The sequence below is a fragment of the Cetorhinus maximus genome, chromosome 7 (genome assembly GCF_964194155.1).
Source record: "Cetorhinus maximus chromosome 7, sCetMax3.hap1.1, whole genome shotgun sequence".
In the NCBI taxonomy this organism is placed as follows: Eukaryota; Metazoa; Chordata; class Chondrichthyes; order Lamniformes; family Cetorhinidae; genus Cetorhinus; species Cetorhinus maximus.
The window spans coordinates 53734766-53761156 of NC_135885.1; the positions used below are offsets into that span (position 1 = coordinate 53734766).

At 41.5% G+C, this 26391-nt stretch overlaps 1 protein-coding gene across 2 annotated transcripts in view; it reads left to right on the forward strand.

Annotated features, from left to right (window-relative positions):
• Positions 1-26391, forward strand: part of cwf19l2 (CWF19 like cell cycle control factor 2) — a 241711-nt gene that overhangs the window by 74911 nt on the left and 140409 nt on the right. For both annotated transcript variants that reach the window (XM_078545514.1, XM_078545515.1), the window contains exons 6-7: positions 1822-1915; positions 23538-23653. In XM_078545514.1, the coding sequence (XP_078401640.1) occupies positions 1822-1915; positions 23538-23653 (210 nt within the window). The remainder of the gene's footprint in view (positions 1-1821; positions 1916-23537; positions 23654-26391) is intronic.

The window sequence follows — 26391 nt, forward strand, 5'->3', positions numbered from 1 at the left end:
GGTGGGTAAGGTTTTAGAGACAATCAGGGAAAAAAAATCAACAAGTAGCAGTTAATTTGAGTTAATTCAGGAGGGCCGGTATGGATTTGTAAAAGACAGATTGTCTTTGTCTAACCTAATTGAATTTTTTGATGAAATAGCAGAGAAGATTGATGAAGGAAATACAACGGATGTTATCTATATGGATTTTAAGAAAGCATTTGACAAAGTACCGCATAAAATGCTGGTTAGTAAAATTGAGGCTCGTGGACCAGAATGTTCAGTGTAGGTTTGGATAAAAAATTGGCTTAAGAACAGAAAACACCGAGACATGGTAAATGGATATTTTTTAGACTAGAGTACAGCAAATGGTGATGTTAATGCTTAAACCTCTGCTTTTTTTGAAATATGACTTGGATATTGGAATAAAGAATAAAATTCCAAAATTTACTAATGATACCAAACTTGGAGATGTGGCAAACTGAGGATGACACCAACCGACTGTAACAGGATATAAAAACAGAAAATGCTGGAAAAACTCAGCAGGTGTGGCAGAATCTGTGGAGAGAGAAACAGTGTTAACGTTTCAAGTCCATATAACTTCTTCAGAACTGATCTGAAGAAGAGTCATATGGACCTGAAACGTTAAATCTGTTTCTCTGAGTTTTTCCAGCATTTTCTGTTTTTATTTTAGACTTCCAGCGTCCACAGTATTCTGCTTGTAACAAGACATGGATAGGCTAGCAGAATAGGCAGACAAGTGGCAGATGGAATTTAATACAGAGAAATGTGAGGTGATGCATTTTGGCAGAAGGGACAGGGAAAGGCAATATAGATTTAATGGCACCATTCTAAAGAGTGTGCTGGGACAGAGAGACCTGGGGTTTTGTGTGCATAGATCCTTGAACATGGCAGGACATATTGAGAGAGAAATTAGCAAAGCATATGGAATCTTGGGCTTCATTAATAGAGGTATTGAATACAAAAGCAGTAAAGTTATGCTGAACCTTTATAAAGTTCTGGTTAGGCCACAGCTAGAGTATTGCGTACAGTTCTGGCTACCACGCTTAGGAAGGATGTGAGGATCCTTGCGAAGGTACGGAAGAAATTTACCAAATTAGATCCTGGGATGAGAGATTTTTGCTACAAAGTTAGGTTGGAGAAGCAAAGGTTATTCTCCATGGAGGAAAGGAGATTGAGGGGAGATTTGATAGTGTACAAGATGTAGACAGGTTTAGATAAGGTAGACAAAGAAAAGCTGTTCCCATTAACTGATGGTAGAAGGACGAGGGGACACAGATTTAAGGTTTTAGGCCATAGTTGGAGGGGAGATGTGAGTAAGAACTTTTTTACACAGTGAATGATAATGAAATGAAACTCATTGCCTATGAAGGTGGTTGAACTGGAGACAATCAATGATTTCAAAAGGAAATTGGATGGACGCTTGAGGGAAATAAACTTGCGAGAGTACAGTGATAGAGTGGGAAATGGGACTAGCTGAATTGCTGTCCAGAGAACCGGCATGGACTTGATGGGCCGATTGCCCTCATTCTGTGCTGCAATGACTTTGACTCCATTTAAGTTCCCCACTTGGCTTATTTTTATAACGACACTTTTAGGTTTGCTGCAATGACGTGAAAACTTTATATCTGTAGTAACAGGAATTGATAAACATCTGCGCAGGATTTCTTTGATTTATTCATACCCACTAAAACCAATTTTCGATGAATCCCCAAATATATATATGGACAATGGAATGAAGCACACCGAGTTATTTTCTTTTGTAAGTGCTGTAATTCTAAGTATGTTTCCAATATCTTCCATTGATTTCTTCCATTATAGGCTGAGATATATAAAAGAGAGTTGAATCCCTACTGGAAAGATGGAGGTTCTGGCTTACCAACTGAGGAAAATGACTCGGCACCAGTTCAAAAAGGTAAATGTAAAGGCAATTTCAGCTCAGTGTTGTGGTTCATTTTGCTTTTATTTCCGTTTCATTGTTACCTCATCATCATGTACCTTTGTTCATTTGAAATGATAGGAGAATGAATTGTGGCCTTCCCAGTGACTACAATAACAAATTTATTTTTTGATTTAAAAGTATGTTTTCTTGAGATAATATAAGTTGTCTGGTTCCTTTGATGTCAGATTCTAGCCGGTACTAGCGTATACTAGAACTCCCCATTTGAAAATTGGCTGATGAAGTTAGCTGAAGTCAGTGCTGATTCTTGATCTTGTGCATGTTGTTGAAAGCAGGGGCTAAGAAAGCTGATATAAGCGAGGTAATAGCACAGCATCTGGGATTGGAAGAAGAGGCAGTTAACCCAGTTAGAAATTCAGTTGAGTTGGCTAGAATTCAGTTGTAGATGAAGGAGCTTGAAATAGAAAGGGAAATAAAAAAGTTCGAACTGGAAAAAGAGGAAAGAGAAAGAGGGAAAGAAATGGAAATGTGAAAGCTTGAGTTTCAAAGACAAAAAGAACTTGGGCAGCATGAAGTGGCTAGAGAAAAGCTTAGATTATGGGGTGAAAGAGAGCCTAGTAGTTCGGATGAGGAATCGAGTCCCATTCTGAGCTTTGATATAACAAAGAGTGTTCGCACAGTGCCTAACTTCACTGAAGACTGAGTTGAGAGATATTTTATCTCATTTGAAAAGTTAAACTGGCCAATAGACACATAGACTCTCACTTTTTTAGTTGGGAAGGCTATGGATGTTTATTCTAGCCTTTTGGAAGAATAATCCTCATTATTAGACAGTTAAAACTGTGGTACTTATGCTTCAGGGTCAAGCTCGGAAGCATTATCAGTTAAATTTCAGACCTTAAAGAAAAGACCGAATGAAATGTTTGTCGAATTTGCTAAGGAGAAATGTTGTTTGACTGGTGGTTTTGATCAATGAAGTTAGAACAAACTTTTGAGAACGTGAGAGAGCTAACAATAATGGACGGATTTCAGAACAGCATCCCAATAGCTGTTAGGTCACTCCTAGAAGACTGTAGGTTTCTAAAGTACAGGAAGCAGTATTTCTGGCAGATGGGTATGATATATCACATGGACAGCTAGGGGGCAATAGATCTCCATTGGTAAACCCACAGGGAATCTGGAGTAATAGAGTCTAGTTTTAGGAAGAAGGCAGAAGCTATTCCAGTTAATCAAAGTGTTAGTGTATAGTGATATGAAGAAACCAGTGTGGTTTCATTGCCATAAGACAGGGCATATAAAAGCAAATTGTTGGAAGTGGATTGGTAGATCGGTGGCAGAAATAGGAACGCTTAAAGAGTCTTCAGAAAAGGCTGCACCAGAAAAGATGGGTGTTAAATCAGTGGCACTGGTGCAAGTGACAGGAATTTCCCACAGAGAAAGGTGCATCAAAAGGTGAAACTTGTGAGAAACCCATTGTTTGTACAATGGGAATAGATAGAACTACAAAGGATAGTCAAGGGAATCCTTCCTTGAATACTGATAGTGAGTCAGGATACTGGAGGATAAAGAGGCTTCCTTTCTAAGGGAAAGGTACTCACTTACTCCTTCAACAAGACAAGAAAACAAATTAATATTTTGGGGGACACTGGGGCAGTTCAGCCATTGATGGTGGCCAATGGTACAATTTGTTCCAGGTGGTTTGATGAAACAAAAATTTTTGTTAGGGAGTATTCATGGTATTTATGACCCCGTCCCTTTGTACAAAATTAATTTATGAAGTAATTTAGTACACAAGAATTGTTACTGTGGGAGTTGTTTATAGTTTACCTATTGAGAGGAGTGAATTTTATTCAGGGTAATAGCTTGGCAGATTGAAAAGTATTAGCATATCCAAGAGTTTCTAGAGAGCTGATTGAGATTAGAGAAACGGAGATTTTGCAGGAGGAACATCCTGGAAAATTTCCTGATTTCATGGCAACTAGAGCCCAAGCCCTAAGGTTAAACAGGAGGAAGTGAAATCAGTTGATAGGGAGGATGATTCAAGCATCTGGCTGAACAGAACTTTTTGCAGGAAACTGAATAACAGAAAATACCCAGACCATGGCAAGGCCGAATTATTTAGCCCAACTTCCTTGGTTGAAGCCCAGCAGGCGGAGCCTGATCTGTGGGAGCTATCTCAGTCTGTGCATTCTGAGGAAGAGTCTGACAGGACTCTTCAATATTATGATCCAAAAGATGGCCTATTAATGGGGGAAGTGGCGTTATCCTCAGAGACCGGTAGATGAGAAGTGGACTGTGGTCCATCAACTTGTTGTCCCTCCTGGGTATTGCTGGAAAATCTTAAGAATTGCCCATTCTTCCAATGGAAGTTCATCTGGGAATAAAGAAAACCCAAGCTAAAATAATGAGGCACTATTATAGGCTAGGATTGCATGGAGATGTGGTGGAATATTGTAGAATATGTCCCACCTGTCAACTATTGGGGAAGCCCCAGCCATTGATTAAATCAGCACTATCTATCCCAATTCCTGCTTTCGATGAACCATTTGGTAGGGCCCTTGTAGATTGCATGGGACCCCTACCCAAAACTAAAACAGGGCATCAATATCTTCTAACTATTATCGATTTAACGAGTTAGTCAATGCGCATGAAGTGAGGGGACTGCTTAAGTTAATTAAGGAAAGAATAATGGCCCAGAAAGAAGAAATTACCCTTTTGAACTGTGTGTTCAACTTTTGAGAAAGACTGTTGAAAGCTTGCGATGTAGCTCGGGGGCACTTTGAGGTTTCCCAACAAATAATGAAAAGCCAGGTGAATAAGATAACAAAATCTTGATTTTTTTGGCCTGGGATAAAGTATTAGTTCTATTACCTTTGCTGGGGAAACCACAGAAGACTAGGTTTACTGGACTTTATTATGTTAGAAGGAGACTCGATGAGGGAAACGACATAATTAGCACCCTCAGACAGAAGGATACATCAACAAGTATGTCATGTGAATATGTTAAAGCTGTACTATGATCGGGAGGCTGACCACCTATCTGAGTGTACTTCCAATTATGAGAAAGGAAAAAGGTAATACGAACGCCCTGGAGGGTTCACACGAAGAAGCAGAGCTGGAAAGTTCTCAAACCGAACCCCCCATAACAAAATTAGCTAATGTTGAGGTGTTAAAAAATTAATACAGAATGATACAACAACTTCCAAAGAAGCCTTGGGGTGATATAGCCAAACTGAAATATAAATATACAAACTATGAAATATAAGTCATTATGTAGTGATAAACCAGAGCGAATGTTGTTAGATCTACATTATGTTGTTGTGGGAAATGCCACACCCGTCAAACAAAACTTTTATCAACTCAACCTCAAAAGGTTGGCTCAAGTATGAGAGGAAATTAAATTTATGCCAGAAAACAACATAATTGAACCAAGTCAAAGCAACTGGAGTTCCCCAATTGTTTTGGTGCTGAAACTCGATGGATCATTTAGATTTTGTATCGTCTACTGCAAGATAAATGCAGCAACAAAAGCTGACTCATATCCAATTCCCTGACTAGAAGATTGCATCAATAGGGTTGAGAATTCGAATTTTGTTAATAAAATTGATCTGCTTAAAGGATACTGGCAAGCTCCATTAACCGATCAGGCCAAAGAAATCTCTGCATTTGTAACTCCGGACAGCCTGTACCAATGCAAGATCACGCTCTTTGGTTAATCAACCAAGTAATTGCTGGATTACATATTTGTGTTGTATATATTGATCTATTGGTTTATAATAACACATGGGAAGAACCTGTGGAGCACCTAAGTGCACTATTTGATAGGCTCCAAAGGGCGGATTTGGTGATAAATTTGGCAAAGAGTGAGTTTGCCAGGGCTAAAGTCATCTGTGTGGGTCATCCATCTGTGGTTGGGTAAGTCAAATGCTGCCCCAAAAGGCTAAGGTTAAAGTAATTATGGGCTTACCTGTCACTAAGACAAAACAGGAGATTGTATGGTTCCTGGAGATGTGTGGATTCTACAGGAAATTTGTCCCAAATTTCAGTGAGGCAGTGGCTCCCTTAATGAACGTATTGAAGGAAAGCATGAAATTTATCCGGACAGAATCGTGTCAGACTGCCTTTGAGAGATTGAATGACTGATTAATGAACAAATCTGTTTTGGCTCTACCAGATTTTGATAGGCCATTTAAAACAGCTATTGATACCAGTGATTTAGGTGTAGGAGCAGTATTGTTACAAGAGGATGGCAACGGGGTAGTATGTTCAGTCAGTTACTTCTCACAAAAAATTAATGCATATTAACAGAAATACTCCACCATCGAGGAAGAAGCATTAAGTCTTGTTTTGGCTCTTCAACAATTTGCAGTCTACTTTTCAAATAACCCTGGAGAGATATTAATTTACGCTGATCATAATCCATTGGTGTTTATGGAAATGTTCCGTATGAAGAATCTTTGACTGTTTCGCTGGAATTTGGAAATGAGTGTGTTTCTGGGGAAAAAATGTAATTCTGATCCTCTGACTAGAGTTTAAAGAACTGGCATAGGAAAAATGCAGGCTCTGTATTCTAATGTTAGTGTTTAAATCCTGCTAATCCTACTTGACACACGTACTTGTTTTTGTTTTGGGTTCAGCCTGTATAACTTTGTTAATAAGATATATATATTGTGAAAAATGAAAAGGTTATTTTTGCAGTATATGATGAGCTATTTGTTAGAAGTTAATGATGTTATGCACTTCTTGTAAATAAATTATATTTTCAAAGCCATTATAAAGAAGCCTTCACTGTGGTGATGCTTTCTTTTCTCCAAAGGGAGAATGTTGTGAAACTGACTTCCCTTTCTCTTGGCGGGTGGTGGGGTGGGGGCGGGGGGTGTGTGTGTGATCCTGGCTGGAGGTCAAGGACTACGATCCCCAGCAGGCCACGGGTTTTGGCGCATAAGTAGTGTGCAGCAGCGTGTCTGTTCTATGCTTTCCCCTCCTGCAATTAAAGGGCTTAGCCATCCTGATAGCAATGCACCTGCATTGGAAAATGGCATGAGAATTCAATCACAGGACCCAGTATAGTGCCATAAAAGGAGGGAGTCCTGAGACGGTGGAGAGGAACCATAGGAGGAACCAATCAGAGAGACAGGGAGAGATCCCAAAGAAGAGTCCCAGACAGGGAACGGGGATAGGGAGAGATCCCAGTAAAGGAGAAAGAAAGATGCTCCAAGCAGAAGAAGGGCTGCAGTTGGCAAACTTTGGTAACGGGGGTTTTGGAGAAGCCCTGAAGTTTGAAGAAGCAGCAGGATGTTGGTGATTTCATACTGCCGGCTGTTGGGGTGAAGGTAAACCTTTGGAGCAGTAGTATTCTGCTGAAGAGTGAAGTTGTGCTTGTGAGTTAGTGCTGGAGTCCAGACTCAGGAATCCAGGGGAATGGAGTCTTAGGAGAAAAGATTGAAACTCTGTGAGCTGAGCTGTCATTGAGGTTGTCTGAGTTGGAGCGACTTTGGGAGAGGATTCCAAGGCAAGATCTTAAGGTAAAGACTGGAATCCCTTGTGAGAGAGACAAAGCTTCAATGAGATTGGTTGGCTCAGTATTTATTGACATCTGGGTGGGTTGTTGAGAAATCCGTGCTACCTGTCTTGGTCGCATCTTCCATTAATTATGCGGTGTGGCGTGTTTGACCACAGCTTGCCTGTTAATTCACATATACCTCATATTAACCATGAATGTTAGAGTATGAGATAGATATTGTAAGTGGTTTTATCTTTCTACATTGTATAGTAAAGTTTATTTTTATTTGTTCAAAACCTGTGGAATTTTGTGTTTTTATTCTCTTAGTAAGTGTCTTGAATCCCAAACTTTGTACACTTTAAACAAAAAATTAGTGGTCCCTATGAGGATTGTACCAAGAGCTTGGAGGTCTGGTCCAGGATCATAACAACGTAAAGGGCAATTTAATAGATGCAGTACTATAAAGTTACAAAACTAGATTGGGGATGTCTTTGTTAACAAAGTAGTGTCAAACTAGTGACTAAAATCAAAAAAATGGTGAGAATTCAAAGCTGTATTTGACTTTGAGGCAAAGCGAGGTAGTCACCTTCCCCAGTGATTCTTGCTCTGCGTCAGTCACTCCAGAGTAAGCTAGGGCTCTGAGTCCACATTAATATTACAACTTCAGGTGCAGAGCACTTTTTCTTTGCACCAATGCTAAAAACCTGGTGTAAGTTCAGCCTTAGAAAGTTAACCAGCAACTTAAGAGACTACTTTTACACATTCCTCAGGACCATTGGTAGTGCTCTGTTGCCTGACTTCTAAAGGGGAAGTGATTATTATAATTCTCAGCATCTACACCATGTATGTCAGTTGTTACCAAAATCTGAAAAGTTTAAAAAGTTGAATTTGCATTTTTATAACACCATAACACCTTATCACATACTTGGGTTGTCCTGAAGTGCTTCACAGCCATTTGTGACTTTGACTTGGGTCATTTCAATGTTATGATTGGATTGGAGACCTGATGGGAAAAATTTCATTGTGGAGTTGTGGGAAAGACAGATGTGAATTTGGGAGATGACAACATGTTTATGAACTTCATGTCCCACTGCATTCCCATTTGTACTTCAATACTTAATTTTATTTGTTAGTATAACGCAGTTGGGTTCCAGTTTTACAGAAAAAACCTGAATTGTCGATTCTGAAGCACACATAGAAGAAGGCTGTTTTTCAGTTGAATGTTGTTTTTTTTTGTTTTGTAAGTTGACATTTGATGGGAAAAGATAGCATAGATGACAAATTCATAGATAAAAGCAAAATACTGCGGATGCTGGAAATCTGAAACAAAAATAAAAATAGCTGGAAAAATTTAGCAGGCCTGACAGCATCTGCGGAGAGGAATACAGTTAACGTTTTGAGTCTGTATGACTCATCAGAACTGAGGAAATATAGAAATGAGGTGAAATATAAGCTGGTTGAGGGGGGTGTGACAGGTAGAGCTGGATAGAGGGCCAGTGATTGGTGGAGGCAAAGAAGAAATTGCCAGAGATGTCATAGATAAAAGGGCAAAAGGGGTGTTGACGGTGGTAATATTAGCTAAGGAATGTGTTAATGGTGACATTAAGGGTAGAAAGCAGGACGAGCAAGTGACAGATGGCCCTAGTTGGGGTGGGGTGGGGGGAAGGGATTGAAATAGGCTAAAAGATGGAGATGAAACAATGGATGGAAATACATTTAAAAATAATGGAAATAGGTGGGAAAAGAAAAATATATTTAAAAAATATAATTCTATGTTTCTATGATTGGAAAAAGGGGGATCGGAAAGGGGGTGGGGACGGAGGAGAGAGTTCATGATCTGAAGTTGTTGAACTCAATGTTAGGTCCGGCAGGCTGTAAAGTGCCTAGTCGGAAGATGAGGTGCTGTTCCTCCAGTTTGCGTTGAGCTTCACTGGAACATTGCAACAAGCCAAGGACAGACATGTGGGCATCAGAGCAGGGTGGTGTGTTGAAATAGCAAGCAACAGGGAGGCCTGGGTCATGCTTGCAGACAGACCGAAGGTGTTCCGCAAAGCGGTCACCCAGTCTGCATTTGGTCTCTCCAAGGTAGAGGAGACCGCATTGGGAGCAGTGAATGCAGTAGACTAAGTTGAGGGAAGTGCAAGTGAAGTGCTGCTTCACTTGAAAGGAGTATTTGGCCCTTGGACGGTGAGGAGGGGAGAAGTAAAGGGGCAGGTGTTGCACCTTCTGCGGTTGCATGGGAAGGTGCCATGGGAGGGGATGGAGGAGTGGACCAGGGTGTCCCGGAGGGAACCCTGCGGAATGCCGCCAGAGGGGGTGAAGGGAAGATGTGTTTGGTGGTGGCATCATGCTGGAGTTGGCGGAAATGGTAGAGGATGACCCTTTGAATGCAGAGGCTGGTGGGGCGATAAGTGAGGACAAGGGGGAGCCTAAGATGGTTCTGGGAGGGAGAGGAAGATGTGAGGATGGATGTGCGGGAGATGGGCCGGACACGGTTGAGGGCCCTGTCAACCACCGTGGGTGGAAAACCTCAGTTAAGGAAGAAGGAAGACATGTCAGAGGAACTGTTTTGGAAAGTGGCATCATCAGAACAAATTCATAGAATGTTTTTGGGATAATTTCTTAGATCAGTATGTTCTGGAGCAGGCTATACCAGACCTAGTATTGTGCAACGAGATTGATTAATGACCTCATAGTGAATGCAGGTAGCAGTGATCATAATATGATTGATTTTAAATTTGGGTTGAGGGAGAGAGGAGTGGGTCTAAGACTTGTATTTTAAACTTAAGGGCAGTTACGAAGGCATGAAAACAGAGTTAGCATAAGTGAACTGGCAATTTAAGTTAAGGTATAGATCAATAGAGATGAAGTGGCAGACATTTAAGGGGATATTTCAGAAAACACAGAATAGATACATTCCAACGTCAGAAAAATTCCAAGGGGAGGATCCACCATTCGTGGTTAACTAAAGAAGTTAAAGATGGCATCAAACTCAGAGGAAAACCTTACAATTGCGCAAAGATGGCTGGCAAGTCAGAAGATTGGGTGGATTATAAAAAATAGCAAAGAATGACTCAATGATCAATAAGGGAAAAATTAGAGTATGAGAGAAAGCTAGCTAGAGATATAAAGACAGACAGTAGGAGTTTCTATATAAAAAAAATAAGAAAGTTAACAAAGTGAGCATTAGTCCTATAGAATGTGAGTCTGGCAAGTTAGTAATGGAAAATAAGGAGAGGGCAGATGAATTGAATAAGTATTTTGCATCAATCTTCACTGTAGAGGATACAAGTAACATCCCAGAAATAGCTGGAAACCAGGAATTGGAAGGGAGGGAGGAATTCAAGAAAATTGCAATCACCAGGGAAGTGGCACTTAGCAACAACTTGTTGGAACTGCAGGTAGCCAAATCCCCAGGCACTGATGGATTTCATCTGAGGGTCTTAAAAGAAGTAGCTTACGAGACAGTTGATGAGTTGGTTTTAATTTCCCAAAATTCACTAGATTTGGCGAAGGTTGCAATCAATTGGAAATTAGCTAATGTAAGTAACTCCTTTATTCAAAAAGGGAGGGACTCAGGAAGGTACAGGCCAGTTAGCTTAACATTTGTCATAACGAAAATATTAGTAACTATTATTAAAGATGCTATAACGGCATTTAGATAAATTCAAGGTAATCAGGCAGAGTCAAGATGGTTTTATGAAAGGAAATCACGTTTAACCAATTAATTGAAGTTCTTTGAAGTAGTAACAGGTGCTGTGGATAAAGAGGAACTGGTGGATGTACTGTACTTAGATTTTCAAAAGGCCTCATCAGAGGTTATTGTGGAAAATAAAAGCTCATGGTGTGGGGGTAACATATTGGTATGGATAGAAGACTGGCTAGCTAATAGGAAGCAGAGTGTAGGCATAAATGGCTAATTTTCTGGTTGATAGGATGTGACGAGTAGTGCGCCACAGGGTTCAGTGCTGGGTCCTCAACTCTTTACAATTTATATAAATGAATTGGACGAAGGGACCGATTGGTATGGTTGCTAAATTTGCTGATGAAATGAAGATAGATAGGAAAATAAGTTGTGAAGAGGACAGAAGGAGGCAACAGAAGGATATAGATAGATTAAATGAGTGGGCAAAGATCTGGCAAATGGAGCATAATGTAGGAAAATGTGAGGTTGTCCATTTTTGCACGATGAATAAAAGAGAGGCATTCTGTCTAAACAGTGAGAGATTGCAGAGCTGTAAAATACAGACGGATCGGGATGTCCTAGTGCATGAATCGCTAAAGGTTAGTATGCAGATGCAGCAAGCAATTAGCAAAGCTAACAGAACGTTGTCATTTATTGTGAGGGAAATTGAATACAAGAGCACATAAGAACATAGAACATAAGAAATAGGAGCAGGAGTAGGCCATTCGGACCCTCAAGCCTGCCCCACCATTCAATAAGATCATGGCTGATCTGCCCCAGGCCTCCGTCCCTCTTTTGTGTCAGCTCCTCAGCCCTCAACCCCCCAATAATTCAAAAATCTATCTACCTCCTCTTTACATACTTTCAGTGATCTAGTCTCCACAACTCTCTGGGGTAGAGAATTCCCGGCATTCACTACCCTCTGACAGAAGAAATTCCTTCGGATCTTAGTTTTAAATGAGTGTCCCCTTATTCTGTAACTATGCCCCCTAGTTTGAGATTCCCCCACTAGTGGAAACCTCTTCTTAACATCTACCCTGTCAAGCCCCTTCAGAATCTTGTACATTTCAATATGTATGTTTCATCCCTCATTCTTCTAAACTCCAAAGAATAAAGGTCTAACCTGTTTATCTGTTCTTGATAAGTCAACCCCTTCATCCCAAGAATCATCCTAGTGAATTTCTTTTGAACTACTGCCAATGCCAGTATACCCTTTCTTAAATATGGGGACCAAAACTGTACACAGTACTCCAGGTGCAGCCTCACCAACAGTTGTAATAAGTCTCTATTTTTAAACTTCAGCCCCCTAGCAATAAAGGCCAAAATTCCACTTGCTGCCTTAATTACTTGCTGCACCTGCATGCAAACTTTTTGTGTTTCGTGCACAAGAACACCCAGATCCCTCTGTGCTGCACTTCTTAGGAGTCTCTCTCCATTTAAATAATAGTCTGCCTTTTGATTTTTCCTACCAAAGTGCATGACCTCACACTTTCCTACATTAAACTCCATCTACGAAGCTTTTGCCCATCCGCTCAACCTGACTATATCCCCTTATAGATTTCTTATGCACTCATCACAACATGCTCTCCCACCTATTTTTGTATCATCAGCAAATTTGCATACATTACACTCTGCCCCCTCCTCCAAGTCATTAATATAGATAGTAAATAATTGAGGCCCTAGGACTGATCCTTGTGGCACTCCCCTAGTTATGTCTTTCCAACCTGAAAAAGACACAATAATCCAGACTCTGTCTTCTGTGTGTTAACCAATCCTCAATTCATGCTAATACATTAACCCCAATACTGTGAGTTTCTATCTTGTGCAATAACCTTTTATATGGCACCCTATTGAATGTCTTCTGGAAATCCAAATACACTACATCTACCGGTTCCACTTTATCAACTCTGCTTGTTATATCCTCAAAGAACTCTAGCAAATTCGTCAAACATGATTTCCTTTTCACAAAACCATGTTGACTCTGATTGCTTTAACCTTTTGTAAATGTCCTGCTATTTCTTCCTTAATAATGGACTCTAGCATTTTCCCAATGACAGACGTTAGGCTGACTGGCCTATAATTTTCTGCTTTATGTCTCCCCCCACCTTCTTGAACAGGGGCATCACATTAACGGTTTTCCAATTCGCTGGGACCCTCCTGGAATCCAGTGAGTTTTGGAATATTTCGACCAATGCCTCCACTATCTCTGCAGCCACTTCCTTTAAAACCCTTGGATGCAGGCCATCAGGTCCTGGTGACTTGAATGCCTTTAGTCCCATTAGTTTGCCAAATGCTTTGTTTCTCGTGATAGAGACTGTTATAATATCTTTGCTCCCATTAGCTCCTTGTTTATCTGATATCTTTGGATATGTTTATCGTGTCCTCCACTGTGAAGACCAATGCAAAATACTGGTTTAAATTATGTAATTTTCCTGTTCCCTGTTATCAATTCTCCAGTCGCATCCTCCAAGGGTCCCGTGCTACTCTCTTATATACCTGTAGAAGCTCTTGCTGTTTTTATATTTCTTGCCAATTTACTTTCATAATCAATTTTCTCCCTGTTCATTAGCTTTTTAGCTATCTGCTGCTGGTTCCTAATAAAACTCCCAATCCTTTGGCCCAACACCAGTTTTCGCCACTTTGTATGCCTTTGTTTTTGATTGGGTATTCTCCTTGACTGCTTTTGTTAACCATGGGTGATTCATCCTTCTCATCGAGTCCTTCTTTTTGACTGGGATAAATTTTTGCTGAGCATAATGAAATATCTGCTTGAATGTCTGCCACTGCACATCCACTGACCTTCCCCTTAGTCTATTTTCCTAGCCCGCTTTAGCAACTCTTTCTTCCTACGTCTGCCCTTATTTAAGTTGAGGACACTGGTTTGAGACCAGAGTTGCTCGCCCTCAAACTGAAATTGAAATTCTACCATGTTGTGATCACCATCCCTTAGGGGAACCTTAACTACGAGATCTCTTATTAATCCTACCTCATTACGCATTACTAGATCTAAAATAGCCTGTTCCTGGGTAGGTTCTGCAACGTATTGCTTGAAGAAACAATCCCTGATGCACTCTACAAATTCATCTTCCTTGTTACCCTTGCCAATCTGATACTTTGTCCTACAGTGAGGCAACTCTTTGGGGGACTATAGACGACTCCCACCCGTGACTTCTTCCCCTTGTTATCCCTTATTTCCGCCCAAACCAAATTTCCACATCATGATCTGTTGCACCTATATCACTACTCACCACTGCACTGATACCTTCCTTTATTAACAAAGCTACCCCGCCTCCTTTTCCTTTTTGCCTATTTTTCCGGAGCATTGAATACCCTTGAATATTGAGTTCCCAGTCTTGGTCACCCTGTAATAGCTATCAAGTCATACCTATTTATTTCTATTTGTGCCGTTAACTCATCTATCTTGTTACAAATACTGCGTGCATTCAGATAAAGAGCCTTGAGCTTCGACCTTTTACCATTATTACTTATTCTGGTTCTAATTTCTGCTGCACTCTCTTCTGCTTATATTTTCTGCCCCTTCCTGCCACACTTTGATTATCGTTCACCTCTTCGTTACCCTGCACCTCTGCTCTCTCGTTTCTTTTTGATTTTTTAAACTTCCCTACATTTGAACCCTCCCCCCTACTAATTAGCTTAAAGTCCTATCTACAACCCTAGTTATATGATTTGCCAGGACACTGGTCCCAGCAGGGTTCAAATGAAACCCATCCCGACTGAACAGCTATCTCCTTCTCCAGTACTGGTGCTAGTGCCCCACGAATCGGACCCCATTTCTCCCATCCCAATCTTTGAGCAACGCATTTACCTCTCAGATCTTATTTACCCTACACCAATTTGCATGTGGCTCAGGCAGTAATCCGGAGATTATTTCTGCTTTTTAATTTAGCTCTGAGCTGCTCGTAGTCGCTCAGCAGAACCTCTTTCCTAGTCCTATCTATGTCGTTGGCACCTACGTGGACCACAACAACTGAATCCTTCCCCTCCCACTCCAAATTCCTCTCCAGCCCAGAAGGGGAAGTCCTTAACCTTGGCACCAGGTAGGCAACACAGCCTTCAGGACTCTCTGTCTTTGTTGCAGTATCTATTCCCCTAACAATGCTATCCCCTATTACTATTACATTTCTCTTTTCTCCTCTGACTTGAATGGCCCCCTGTACCACGGTGCTGTGGTCAGTTTGCTCATCCTCCCTGCAGTCAGTGCCCTCGTCCGCACCAGGAGCAAGAACCTTGTACCTTTTGGGCAAGGGCACTGGCTGAGCCTCCACCAAAGCTAAAATCTGGATCCCCATACCTGCCTCACTTGCAAGTCACACCTTTCTGTCCCTGACCACGGACCAAATCTGATGTAATTAATCTAAGGGGTGTGACTGCCTCCTGAAACAGTGTCTAGGTAACTCTCTCCTTCCCTGATGTGTTGCAGTGTCCGCAGTTCAGACTCTAGCTCATCAACTCTGAGCCAAAGTTCCTCGAGCAGCCAACGTTTGCTACACTGTGGATTGTACTGACGTCCACCAGAGCCCACATACTACAGCTGCAACATATCGCCTGCCCAGCCATCTCTATTGTATTTAATTAATTAATTTGGATGTTAAATATTTTAAGTGAATTTCTTAACTGTACTCTGCAGCTGTAATAACATCTTCTGATTTAAACCACTTGGCCAATCAAAAGAGACGTGGAAGAGATACCCACCAATCACCTACCTGTTTTCTTATGATGGCACCTTTTGGCTCTGACAGGTAGAAACAGGTTGAAGGAACTCTCTGCCGCCGTTTTTTATCTCCCACCGCGGCTGCCCTTTTCACGCAGGTCAGCTCTCCGTGTGCTCCCGCCTCCCCTCTCGCTGTTTTAAACTGTACAAATCCCAGATTTCCTCTCGCTGTTTTAAACTGAAAATCCCGGCTCGCCTCTTGCTGTTTTAAACTGAAAATCCCAGCTGTACTCTCGTTGTTTTAAAACTGAGAGTGGGTAGGTCATGCTTCACTTATACAGGGCTTTGATTAGACCACATCTGGAGTACTGTGCACAAAATTGGTCTCCTTATTTAAGGAAAGATGTAAGTACATTAGATGCAGTTCAAAGAGGGTTTACTAAACTAATACCTGGAATGGGCAGGTTGTCTTGTGAGGAAAGGCTGGACAAGCTAGACTTGTATCCGCTGGAGTTTAGAAGAATGAGAGGCGACTTGATTGAAACATACAAGATCCTGAGGAGACTTAACCAGGTGGATGTGGAAGGGATGCTTCCTCTTGTGGGGGAATCTTGAACTCGGGGTCACTGTTTCAAAATAAATGTCGCCCATTTAGGACAGGGATGAGGAAAATTTTTTTCTGAGCGTTTTGAGACTTCGGAATTCTTTTCTTCAAAAGGTGGTTGAGGTAGATTCTTTGAATATCTTTAAGGCAGAGGTACATAGATTCTTGATAAGCAAGGGGGTGAAAGGCTATTGGGGTTAGGCAGGAATGTGAAGTTGAGGTTAAAATCAGATCAGCCATGATCTTATTGAATGGTGGAGCAAGCTCGAGGGGCCAAGTGGCCTTCTCCTGCTCCTAATTCATATGTTCATATGTACATTTTTAAAACAAATCCAACAACTACTTTGCAAACAGCAAAGTTCCACAAGCAACAAATGCGATAAATGACTAATTTATTTTGGTTATATTTCGAGGGATACATGTTGATCAGCCATAAAGAATCCTCTCTACTCTTTGAATGTGCCATGTATCTTTATGCCTACCAAAATAGGCAGATAGGTTAACGTCTTATTTAACCAACAAAGAAGTATTCCCTTAATAATTCACTGAAGTGTTAGTACAAGTAATGGCTTGGAACCTGTAAAGCTTTTTATAACATGGTACATATCCTAATAATGAGTGAACTCCCTGGACACTCCAATAAGCTTTTAAAAATGAATATACTGCAAATCACTTGAGAAAAGAGAGAGTTGGAGTTTTGACTATTTTCTTCATTGCTAACTTAAACTTCTTAATGACAGCTCAAAAAATTAACATTTTAGTGGAGAACTGCAGCTGTTCGATATTAAATCTTTTAAAGATTTCAATGTTGAAAATTGTTCATTTTTACAATTAATCAACCTTGTTATAAATATTAATTAGTTGGTGATTGACACCAACATTAGACCTGTCATTTTTTTAACGATTAAAATTGTTATCTGAGCTACATGCAAATTGGCATTGGGCCAAACAGATTAGGAAAGTCAACCTGTAATTAAAGGAATGGTGTGGGAATGAGTGGTCCTATGTCATGGCACCAGTACTGGGACAGGAAGGAGCTGGGACAGGTTTCCCCTTAAACAGGCTGGGACCAAGGTCCAAGTGGAAAGGATAGTTAGAGTTGTACACAAGACTTTAAATTAATAACATGGGGTGGGGGGGAGGGAACAGCTAAAAATTACAGGAACCTAACAATGAAAGAATCAGCAAGAGAGAGTAATGGACAAACTAAAGGAAAGAATAAGGATAACACAAATGACCAAAGATTGGATAAAGCTATAGAGCATAAAGGTAAAATAACTATTAAAAACAATAGGAGAGGAATAATAAATGAAACAATTCACATTGTTGGTGTAGCATTACACGTAGTATTCAAAACAAAATGGGTAAACCAGAGCTGATAACTTTAGACAGGATCTAGATATTGTCGGGATGGTTGAAACATGGCTACGTAGAAGAGGGATAGCGCCATATGGCTGGCAGGTAGCTGATGTTGTGCCTGTAAACAAATAGGGAGATGGAACAAACTCTAGGAACAATAGGACCAGTCAGCTTGCCGTCAGTGATAGGAAAGTTATTGGAATCTATAATAAAATAAGTGATGGAGCATATCGAGAGAGGAAATATAATGAAAAATAGTCAGCATTGATTTCAAAAGGCTAAGTCATGCTTAACTAATCTGATAGAATTCTTTGTAAAAGTGACAGGAATAGTAGATAAAGGGTAATACGATAGATGCTATTTATACTTGTTTTCAAAATCGCTCATACCTTAAGAAATACAAAACTGAATGGGGTAAAAGAGCAAAGAGATCTAAGGATACTGTTGAACAACTCATTAAAAATAGCACTGCATGTTAGCAAAGCAAATACAAATGCACTGGGATTTATTTCTAGGGGTATAGAACTCAAATATAGTGACATTATGCTAAACCTTTATGGGACCCTGGACAGGCTGCACTTAGAGTACTGGGCACAGTTCTGATCTCAATAGAAGCACTGGGGAAAGGGCAGGAAAAAATTTACAAAGATGGTACCAGAACTAAGAGATTGCAGCTTTTGGGAGAGATCGCAGGTGTTGGGACCTTTTCTTTAGAAAATAGAAGACTTGGAGGTGAGCTGATAGAAGTCTCTCAAATTATGAATGGATTGAACAGGTTACATATGACAAGAATATTTCCACTTGTGTGAGAATCCAAAACTAGGGCCATAAATGCAAGAAGGTTACTAAAAATCCAATAGGGTAAAAGGAGAAATTAGAGAGTGGTTAGAATGTGGAACTTGCTGCCACAGGAAGTTGTTGAGGCAAATAGCTTGGATGCTTTCAAAAGGAAGCTCAAAGAGTACGTGTGAGAAAAGAAAGATGTACTGAAAGGCTGAGTTGGGAGGAGACTTGTGAAATATAAACACCAATTCAGACTAGTTGGGCCAAAATACTTGTTTATGTTAAAAGAAAAATACCGCGATGCTGGAAACCTAAAATAAAAGCAGAAAATGTTGGAAAAACTCAGCAGGTCTGGCAGCATCTGTGGAGAGAGAAAAACAGAGTTAAAGTTTTGAGCCCCCATATGACTTCAGAGCTTGATTATGTGCAGTATATTCTACACAATTATATATAAACTGTTATCTTGGAGAGAAATGTTATAAGTTACTAGTAGCTAAAATTTGAATGTTCAATTAATTAATTTTAACCTGTTTAATTAAATTCAAATTCTGAGAAATGGTTTTCTTTTACGTCTCCATTGGTGCACAATTATACCTGAAACCGGATTCCAGCCCATTGGGCTATCAAACCTAATGGAATTGCTCTGTTCTTCTTTCTTTTGCTTATAAAAAGTCATTCATAACACTAAATTTAATGATTATAAATATTTTGACTGCCTAATTCTAAAGACCTAAAATGTATAAAACTCTTTTGAAATGGTGATGATGCCACTTTGCAAAACAGTTCCTCTGACATGTCTTCCTTTTCCAGCCACGGTGGTTGACAGGGCCCTCAACCGTGTCTGGCCCATCTCCCACGTATCCGCCCTCACATCTTCCTCTCCCTCCCAGAACCATGATAGGGTCCCCCTTGTCCTCATTTATCACCCCACCAGCCTCCGCATTCAAAGGATCACCCTCCGCCATTTCCGCCAACTCCAGCATGATGCCACTATCAAACACACCTTCCCTTCACCCCCCCCCCGGCGGCATTCCGCAGGGATCGTTCCCTCCGGGACATCCTGGTCCACTCCTCCATCACCCCCTACACCTCAACCCCCTCGCACGGCAACTTCCCATGCAATCGTAGAAGGTACAACACCTGCTCCTTTACTTCCCCTCTCCTCACTGTCCAAGGGCCCAAGCACTCTTTTCAAGTGAAGCAGCATTTCACTTGCACTTCCCTCAATTTAGTCTACTGCATTTGCTGTTCCCAATGCGGCCTCCTATACATTGGAGAGACCAAACGCAGATTGGGTGACCGCTTTGCGGAACACCTTCGGTCTGTCTGCAAGCATGACCCAGGCCTCCCTGTTGCTTGCTATTTCAACACACCACCCTGCTCTGATGCCCACATGTCCGTCCTTGGCTTGTTGCAATGTTCCAGTGAAGCTCAACGCAAACTGGAGGAACAGCACCTCATCTTCCGACTAGGCACTTTACAGCCTGCCGGACCTAACATTGAGTTCAACAATTTCAGATCATGAACTCTCTCCTCCATCCCCACCCCCTTTCCGATCCCCCTTTTTCCAATCATTTATAATTTTAAAAAATATATTTTTCTTTTCCCACCTATTTCCATTATTTTTAAATGTATTTCCATGCATTGTTTTATTTCTACCTTTTAGCCTATTTCGATCCCTTCCCCCCACCCCACCCCCACTAGGGCTATCTGTCACTTGCTCGTCCTGCTTTCTACTCTTAATTAGCACATTCCTTAGCTAATATCACCACCGTCAACACCCCTTTGTCCTTTTGTCTATGACATCTTTGGCAATCTCTTTGCCTCCACCTATCACTGGCCTTCTATCCAGCTCTACCTGCTCCACATCCCTCATCCAGCTTATATTTCACCTCATTTCTATATTTCTTAGTTCTGATGAAGAGTCATACGAACTCGAAACGTTAACTGTATTCCTCTCCACATATGCTGTCAGACCTGCTGAGTTTTTCCAGCTATTTTTGTTTTTGTTTCTTTTGAAATGGTTCTTGTTCCTGTGTTTTATAACTGTTCACTGTATCATTGTGCTGGAGTGTGTGAGCATGTCACTGAAAAATATAACGTGTAAACTCTTAAGTACAATGTTCAGTTAATAGAAACGCTGAAAGACTGGATGTGGGTTAGCGGATTTTTTTTTTTAACCCCTGAGCCCTGCATTTGAATCCAGCCCACTTAGATTTGATGCATGTTTGCTGTTTGCAGACTTCAGCAATAAGAGTTTGGGCAGATTCATCCCAGCTCCTAATTTCATACCAAAACTAGCAATCTCAAACAAAGAGTTTGCCAAATCTTACCACTGACTGCTGCTGCTGCAAATTGGAGGATTATTGAAGTCTGAGTGCTGAAGCATGCCTCTTGACCTATTCCCCAAACTTTTGATCTTTTACGTAGATGATGCATTTTACAGCCTACTGTTGTCTTTCAAGCTAAAAAGCATTTCTCCTGAACTAATCGCATACTTTATATAAGACAACAGCTAATATAAAGGGAGATTAAACAAAGAGCTAAAGAAGAAACTGTGACACTATTCCACCCATAGGTATTTTTTTCTCCTTTTCCTAACCTGAAGTATATCTTCTGCAAATTAAAATATTGATTCAAGACTCGTACTAAGGTTTCTAACTTTGCCACTTCATGCCATGTTTTCGATGGTGGTGACAGTAGGGATGAGGTTGAGAGTAATTTGAAGAGCATTGCAATGCTCTTTGACTAATCTCATCCTAATCCCTACTGAAATCTTATTTTTAAAATGTCCAAGTCACTTTGTCTTTCTTCATTTTTTTGCTTTAATAATGGTTGACATATAAACTGCTCGAGGCATCAGGAACGAGACCAAAATGACTCACTATTTGATTGTATTTTCCCCTGCCAGTTAGAGCTTTATACCCTCATTCAGCAACTTCCCACAGCAACATAGTTGAATGCATTAGCTCACTGTATGCAGCAGCAACTTGCCCTCTCACCACATTGAGTTCAGGGCATTGTGACATTTGGGGAGGGCCAAAAGAAGGCACAATATGAAATTGAGAGAAACCTACCCTTGAACTCTGAAGCAGAGTCATACGGACTCAAAATGTTAACTCTGTTTCTCTCTCCACAGATGCTGCCAGAGTTTTTCCATCATTTTCTGTTTTTATTTCAGATTTCCAGCATCAGCAGTATTTCCCTTTTATGAAATTGAGAGCCCCGGCTTTCAATACCTGAGTACAGATGCATGGTTAAGAATATTTAGTATTATAAGTTGATACCTGACATTGCACTCAACAAATGATCCACAAGTCAGGAATCCTGTTTCCTGTTCTGTCACTGAGGAATTCTCACCATCTTTTCATCTGAAATGAGACCACTTTGGGTCCCCCACAGCCAAACACAGCAGGAGCTCAGGAGTTTGCTGAGGGAACAGGAGACTTTTCTCTGCAAGTGTGGGGGCATGAATGGACATAAGAGCAGGAGTAGGCCATTCTGCCCTTTGAGCTTGCTCCACCATTTGATAAGAACATGGCTGATCCAGTTGTGGTCTCAAGTTCACTTTCCTGCCTGCTGCCCGTAACCCTTGGCTCCCTTGTCTATCAAACATCTATCTAACTCAGCCTTGAATAAATTAAATGATCCAACTTCCACAGCTTTCTGAGAAAGAACTCCATAGATTAATGGTCCTTGGAGAGAAAAAAATTCCCCTCATCTCAGCTTTAAAAGGGAGATCTTTTATTCTTAAACTGTGCCCCATAATTCTCGTCTCCCTCACAAGAGGAAACAGCCTCCTGGTATCTACCCATCAAATCCCCTCAGGATCGAATATGTTTCAATAAGATCACCTATCATTCTACTAAACTTCAATGGATACAGGCCCAACCTGTTCAACCTTCCTTCATAAGATAAGCCCCTACATCCTAGGAATGGGTTGAGTGAATCTTCTCTGAACTGCTAATGCAATTATATCCTTTTTCAAATAAGATGACCAAAACTGTACACAGTACTCTAGAATAAAAGCAAAATGCTGCAGATGCTGGAGATCGGAAATAAAAACAGAAAATGCTAGGAAAACGGAGCAGATCTGGCTGTATCTGTGGAAAGAGAAATAGAGGTAACATTTCAAGTCCAATGTGGCTCTTGATGTGGTTTCACCAAGGCCCTGTATAGCTGCAGTAAAACTTCCCAATTTTAAATTTTATCCTCTTTGCAATAAACATCAACATTCCATTTGCCTTTCTGATCATTTGCTATACCTGCATACTAACTTTTTTGTGATTCATGTACCCAGGACACCCAGATCCCTCTGTACCATGGAGTTCTACAATCGCTGTCCGTTTAAATAGTTTATACTTCTTTTCTGTTCTTCCTGCCAAAGTGGACAAACTCACATTTTCCCACATTATACTCCAGCTACCAAATTTTTGCCCCCTCACTTAACGTTCTATATCCCTTTGCAGACTCTGTCCTTTTGACAACTTACTTTCCTACCTACCTTGGTGTCATCGGCTAATTTAGCTACCATACATTTGTTCCCATCATTGATATAGATTGCAAACAGTTGATCCCTGTGGCACTCCGCTTGTTGCATCTTGCCAATCTGAAGAAGATCCATTTATCCCTACTGTCTGCTTCCTGTTAGCCAACTAACCCTTTATTCATGCTAATATGTGCTCTTATGTTGTGTAATTTTTAATATGGCACCTTATCTAATGCCTTTTGGAAATCCAGATACACCACATTTACAGGTTCCTCTTTATTCACCTTGCTTGTTACTTCCTGAAAGAAAGGAAATAAAAATAAATAGAGAATATGAGTTGATTCAGAGTTATTTGATTTAGTAAATGGCTCGCTGATGTGGTAAGGATAACCTGTTCTTTATTTCGTACTACTACAGAACAACAGTCCTATTTTTTAAAGATTGCAAATTTTAATAAAATCATAATGTTAATTTAAATTTAAACAATGTATTTTGTACATCATTGAACCTTAAACTTATTTTTAATATTTTTGAACCAATAGCTGCAATGGTGGAAGATGGTGGGCTGAGATGGCTGAGACAATCCTACAAGCGTATGAAGGAGCAGGCAGAGAGAGATCAATGCAGCCTGGAGGATATAATTGCTACAAGATATGGGGTAAGAACTTTTTTAAGTAACTAGCCAAAATAATCATTGAATTGCTACCGTCTGTTAACCTTCAAACTCTATTTCCCTTTTGATTTTCCCATGTTTGGATAAGAAACCACATTTCTGTCTATTAATTCCTGGTAAAGTTCAGTTGAAGTCAGTAATTTGACCTCGTGTGTCACATTGCATTTGACAAATTGTGTTGATTGTACTTACATTTGCTCTTAAGCCTTCTGATACTTAATTCCTTTACAGACTTCAGTCTATGACTGTTTCTCTTACAATGTGTGTGGAAACTAAATAAATGAGATTTAACAAAAGCAGGTGTTTATTCTCCATACTTGCATAAGAGAATGAGTTTAAAGCTTTTTTTTAACCATACATTGATTTATTTTGTAATGAATTACAATACATTTCTACACAGCAACTGATAAGCATCATTAATAGCTGAAAAATGCTATGAAGAAAGCTTACACAGGATTTATTTTGTTAAAAATATAATAAAATTTTATTCATGTTCATTTATCAAAGCAACAAAAAGTTAAGTGGGTTGGAAGTACCATTTCAGGCTAGGCTGGCGCCATCTTTAAAAGGCAGCCCGCAATAGTTCTAAGGATAGGAACCTGGAGGAAACTGAGGGGGAGGCCTACCAACTGGAAGGATTGGGAAATGGCAGCAGGCAGAGAAAGAGTGCTGCCCAGGTTTTCTGATGCTCCCCAAGGGATGCTCCTCCTGATGACACAGGCTTGGAGGGAGGTCCTTGGAGAGAATATGGGAGAAGGAGGCTGATTCGCCAGACGAAGCTTGGATGAAGATAGCAGAGGAGGCGGGCAACTGTGAGGTGGCCTCAAGTTTCTTGTCGCAGTGTAGAAAAAAGATCAGTGACCTGATGCGGTCTGGCAAAGTGAGTGTAGCACATAACATTAAGTGTGAATCCTTAAATGTGACAAATTATAAGTTTGAAGAGGGGGGTGCCAATCTGTTCAGTGGCGATGCCCAGGCAGTAGTATTGGCTGGCACAAGCATGAAAGCCTCTTTGTGGAGAACACTGGTCAGTCAGAGTTGACCCACAGCTCTGCGACTTGATTGAACAGATGCTCTCTGGCATTCCCACACAACGTGCTGAAGCAAAATGGGACCTACTTCAAGACACCATCTACATTCTCGGCATATGGAAAGCAAGAACAGGAAAAGGCTGACAGGTTTGAAGTTAACATCACTAAGATGAACCTGTCATTGAAACCAAGCAGTTGCTCTCATTAATTACAAGAGAGAAGCTGTTCTCATTCGTGAAAGGATGGAGAATGAGCGGGCTAGATTTAAGGTAATTAGTGAAAGAAGCAAAAGCGACATGAGAAAAAACTTTTATGCAGCGAGTGGTTATAGTTTGGAATGCACTGCCTAGTGGCGTGGTGGGGGCAGGTACAATTGAAGCATTCAAATGGAAATTAGACTGTTATCTGAAAAGGAAGAATGTGCAGGGTTATGGGGAGAAGGCGGGGGAATGGAATTAGATGAGTTGCTCATGCGGAGAGCTGGTGCAGACACGATGGGCCAAATGGCATCCTCCTGCACTGTAACAATTCTGTGACTGTAAGGCTGCCACCAACAGGCATGGTGCACACCTATGATGGGGCGAGTGACTCTCTTGCACTTTCTCTCGCGCCCGTGCTCTCCCCCGCGCCTGTGCTCTCCCCCGCGCCTGTGCTCTCCCCCGCGCCCGTGCTCTCCCCGCGCCCGTGCTCTCCCCGCGCCCGTGCTCTCCCCGCGCCTGTGCTCTCCCCGCGCCCGTGCTCTCCCCGCGCCCGCGCTCTCCCCCTCGCCCGCGCTCTCCCCGCGCTCTCCCCCGCACCCGCGCTCTCCCCGCGCCCGCGCTCTCCCCGCGCCCGCGCTCTCCCCGCGCCCGCGCTCTCCCCCCGCGCCCGCGCTCTCCCCGCGCTCGCGCTCTCCCCGCGCCCGCGCTTTCCCTCTTTCCCTTTCCCCCTTTCCCTCCTTCCCTTTCCCCCTTTCCCTCCTTCCCTTTCCCCCGTTCCCTCCTTCCCGTTCCCTCCTTCCCGTTCCCTCCTTCCCTTTCCCTCCTTCCCTTTCCCTCCTTCCCGTTCCCTCCTTCCCTTTCCCTCCTTCCCTTCACCTCTTTCTCTTTCTCTCTCTCTTTCTCTCTCTCTTTCTCTCTCTTTCTCTCTTTCTCTCTCTTTCTCTCTCTTTCTCTCTCTTTCTCTCTCTTTCTCTCTCTTTCTCTTTCTCTCTTTCTCTCTTTCTCTCTTTCTCTTTCTCTCTTTCTCTCTTTCTCTCTTTCTCTCTCTTTCTCTCTCTCTCTTTCTCTCTCTCTTTTTCTCTCTCTCTTTCTTTCGCTCTTTCTCTCTTTCTCACTCTCGCTCTCGCACCTGAGCTCGCTCGCTCTCTCTCTCTCGTGCTGGCTCAGCGCCTTCATCATTGTACTCCTAGCCATCAGCCCCCTCCAAATCCGAATGGTTGGAGGAGGCATCATGCTCCAGGATGGCCTCATTGCCTTAAATTTATCCTCTCTGTAGTGCCAGGTTGTGCAGAGCACAGCCCATTACCACAATAGGCGAGACCCTTGTTGGGGCATATTGAAGGGCTCCACCAGATTGATCACAGCATCCGAGCCACATCTTCAGAAACCCTATGGTCTGCTCAATGGTCGCTTGAGTTATTGCGAAACAGCTGATGTATGTCTCCTCTGCATCTGTGCTAGGCTTCCGCACAGGCATAAGGAACCATGTCTT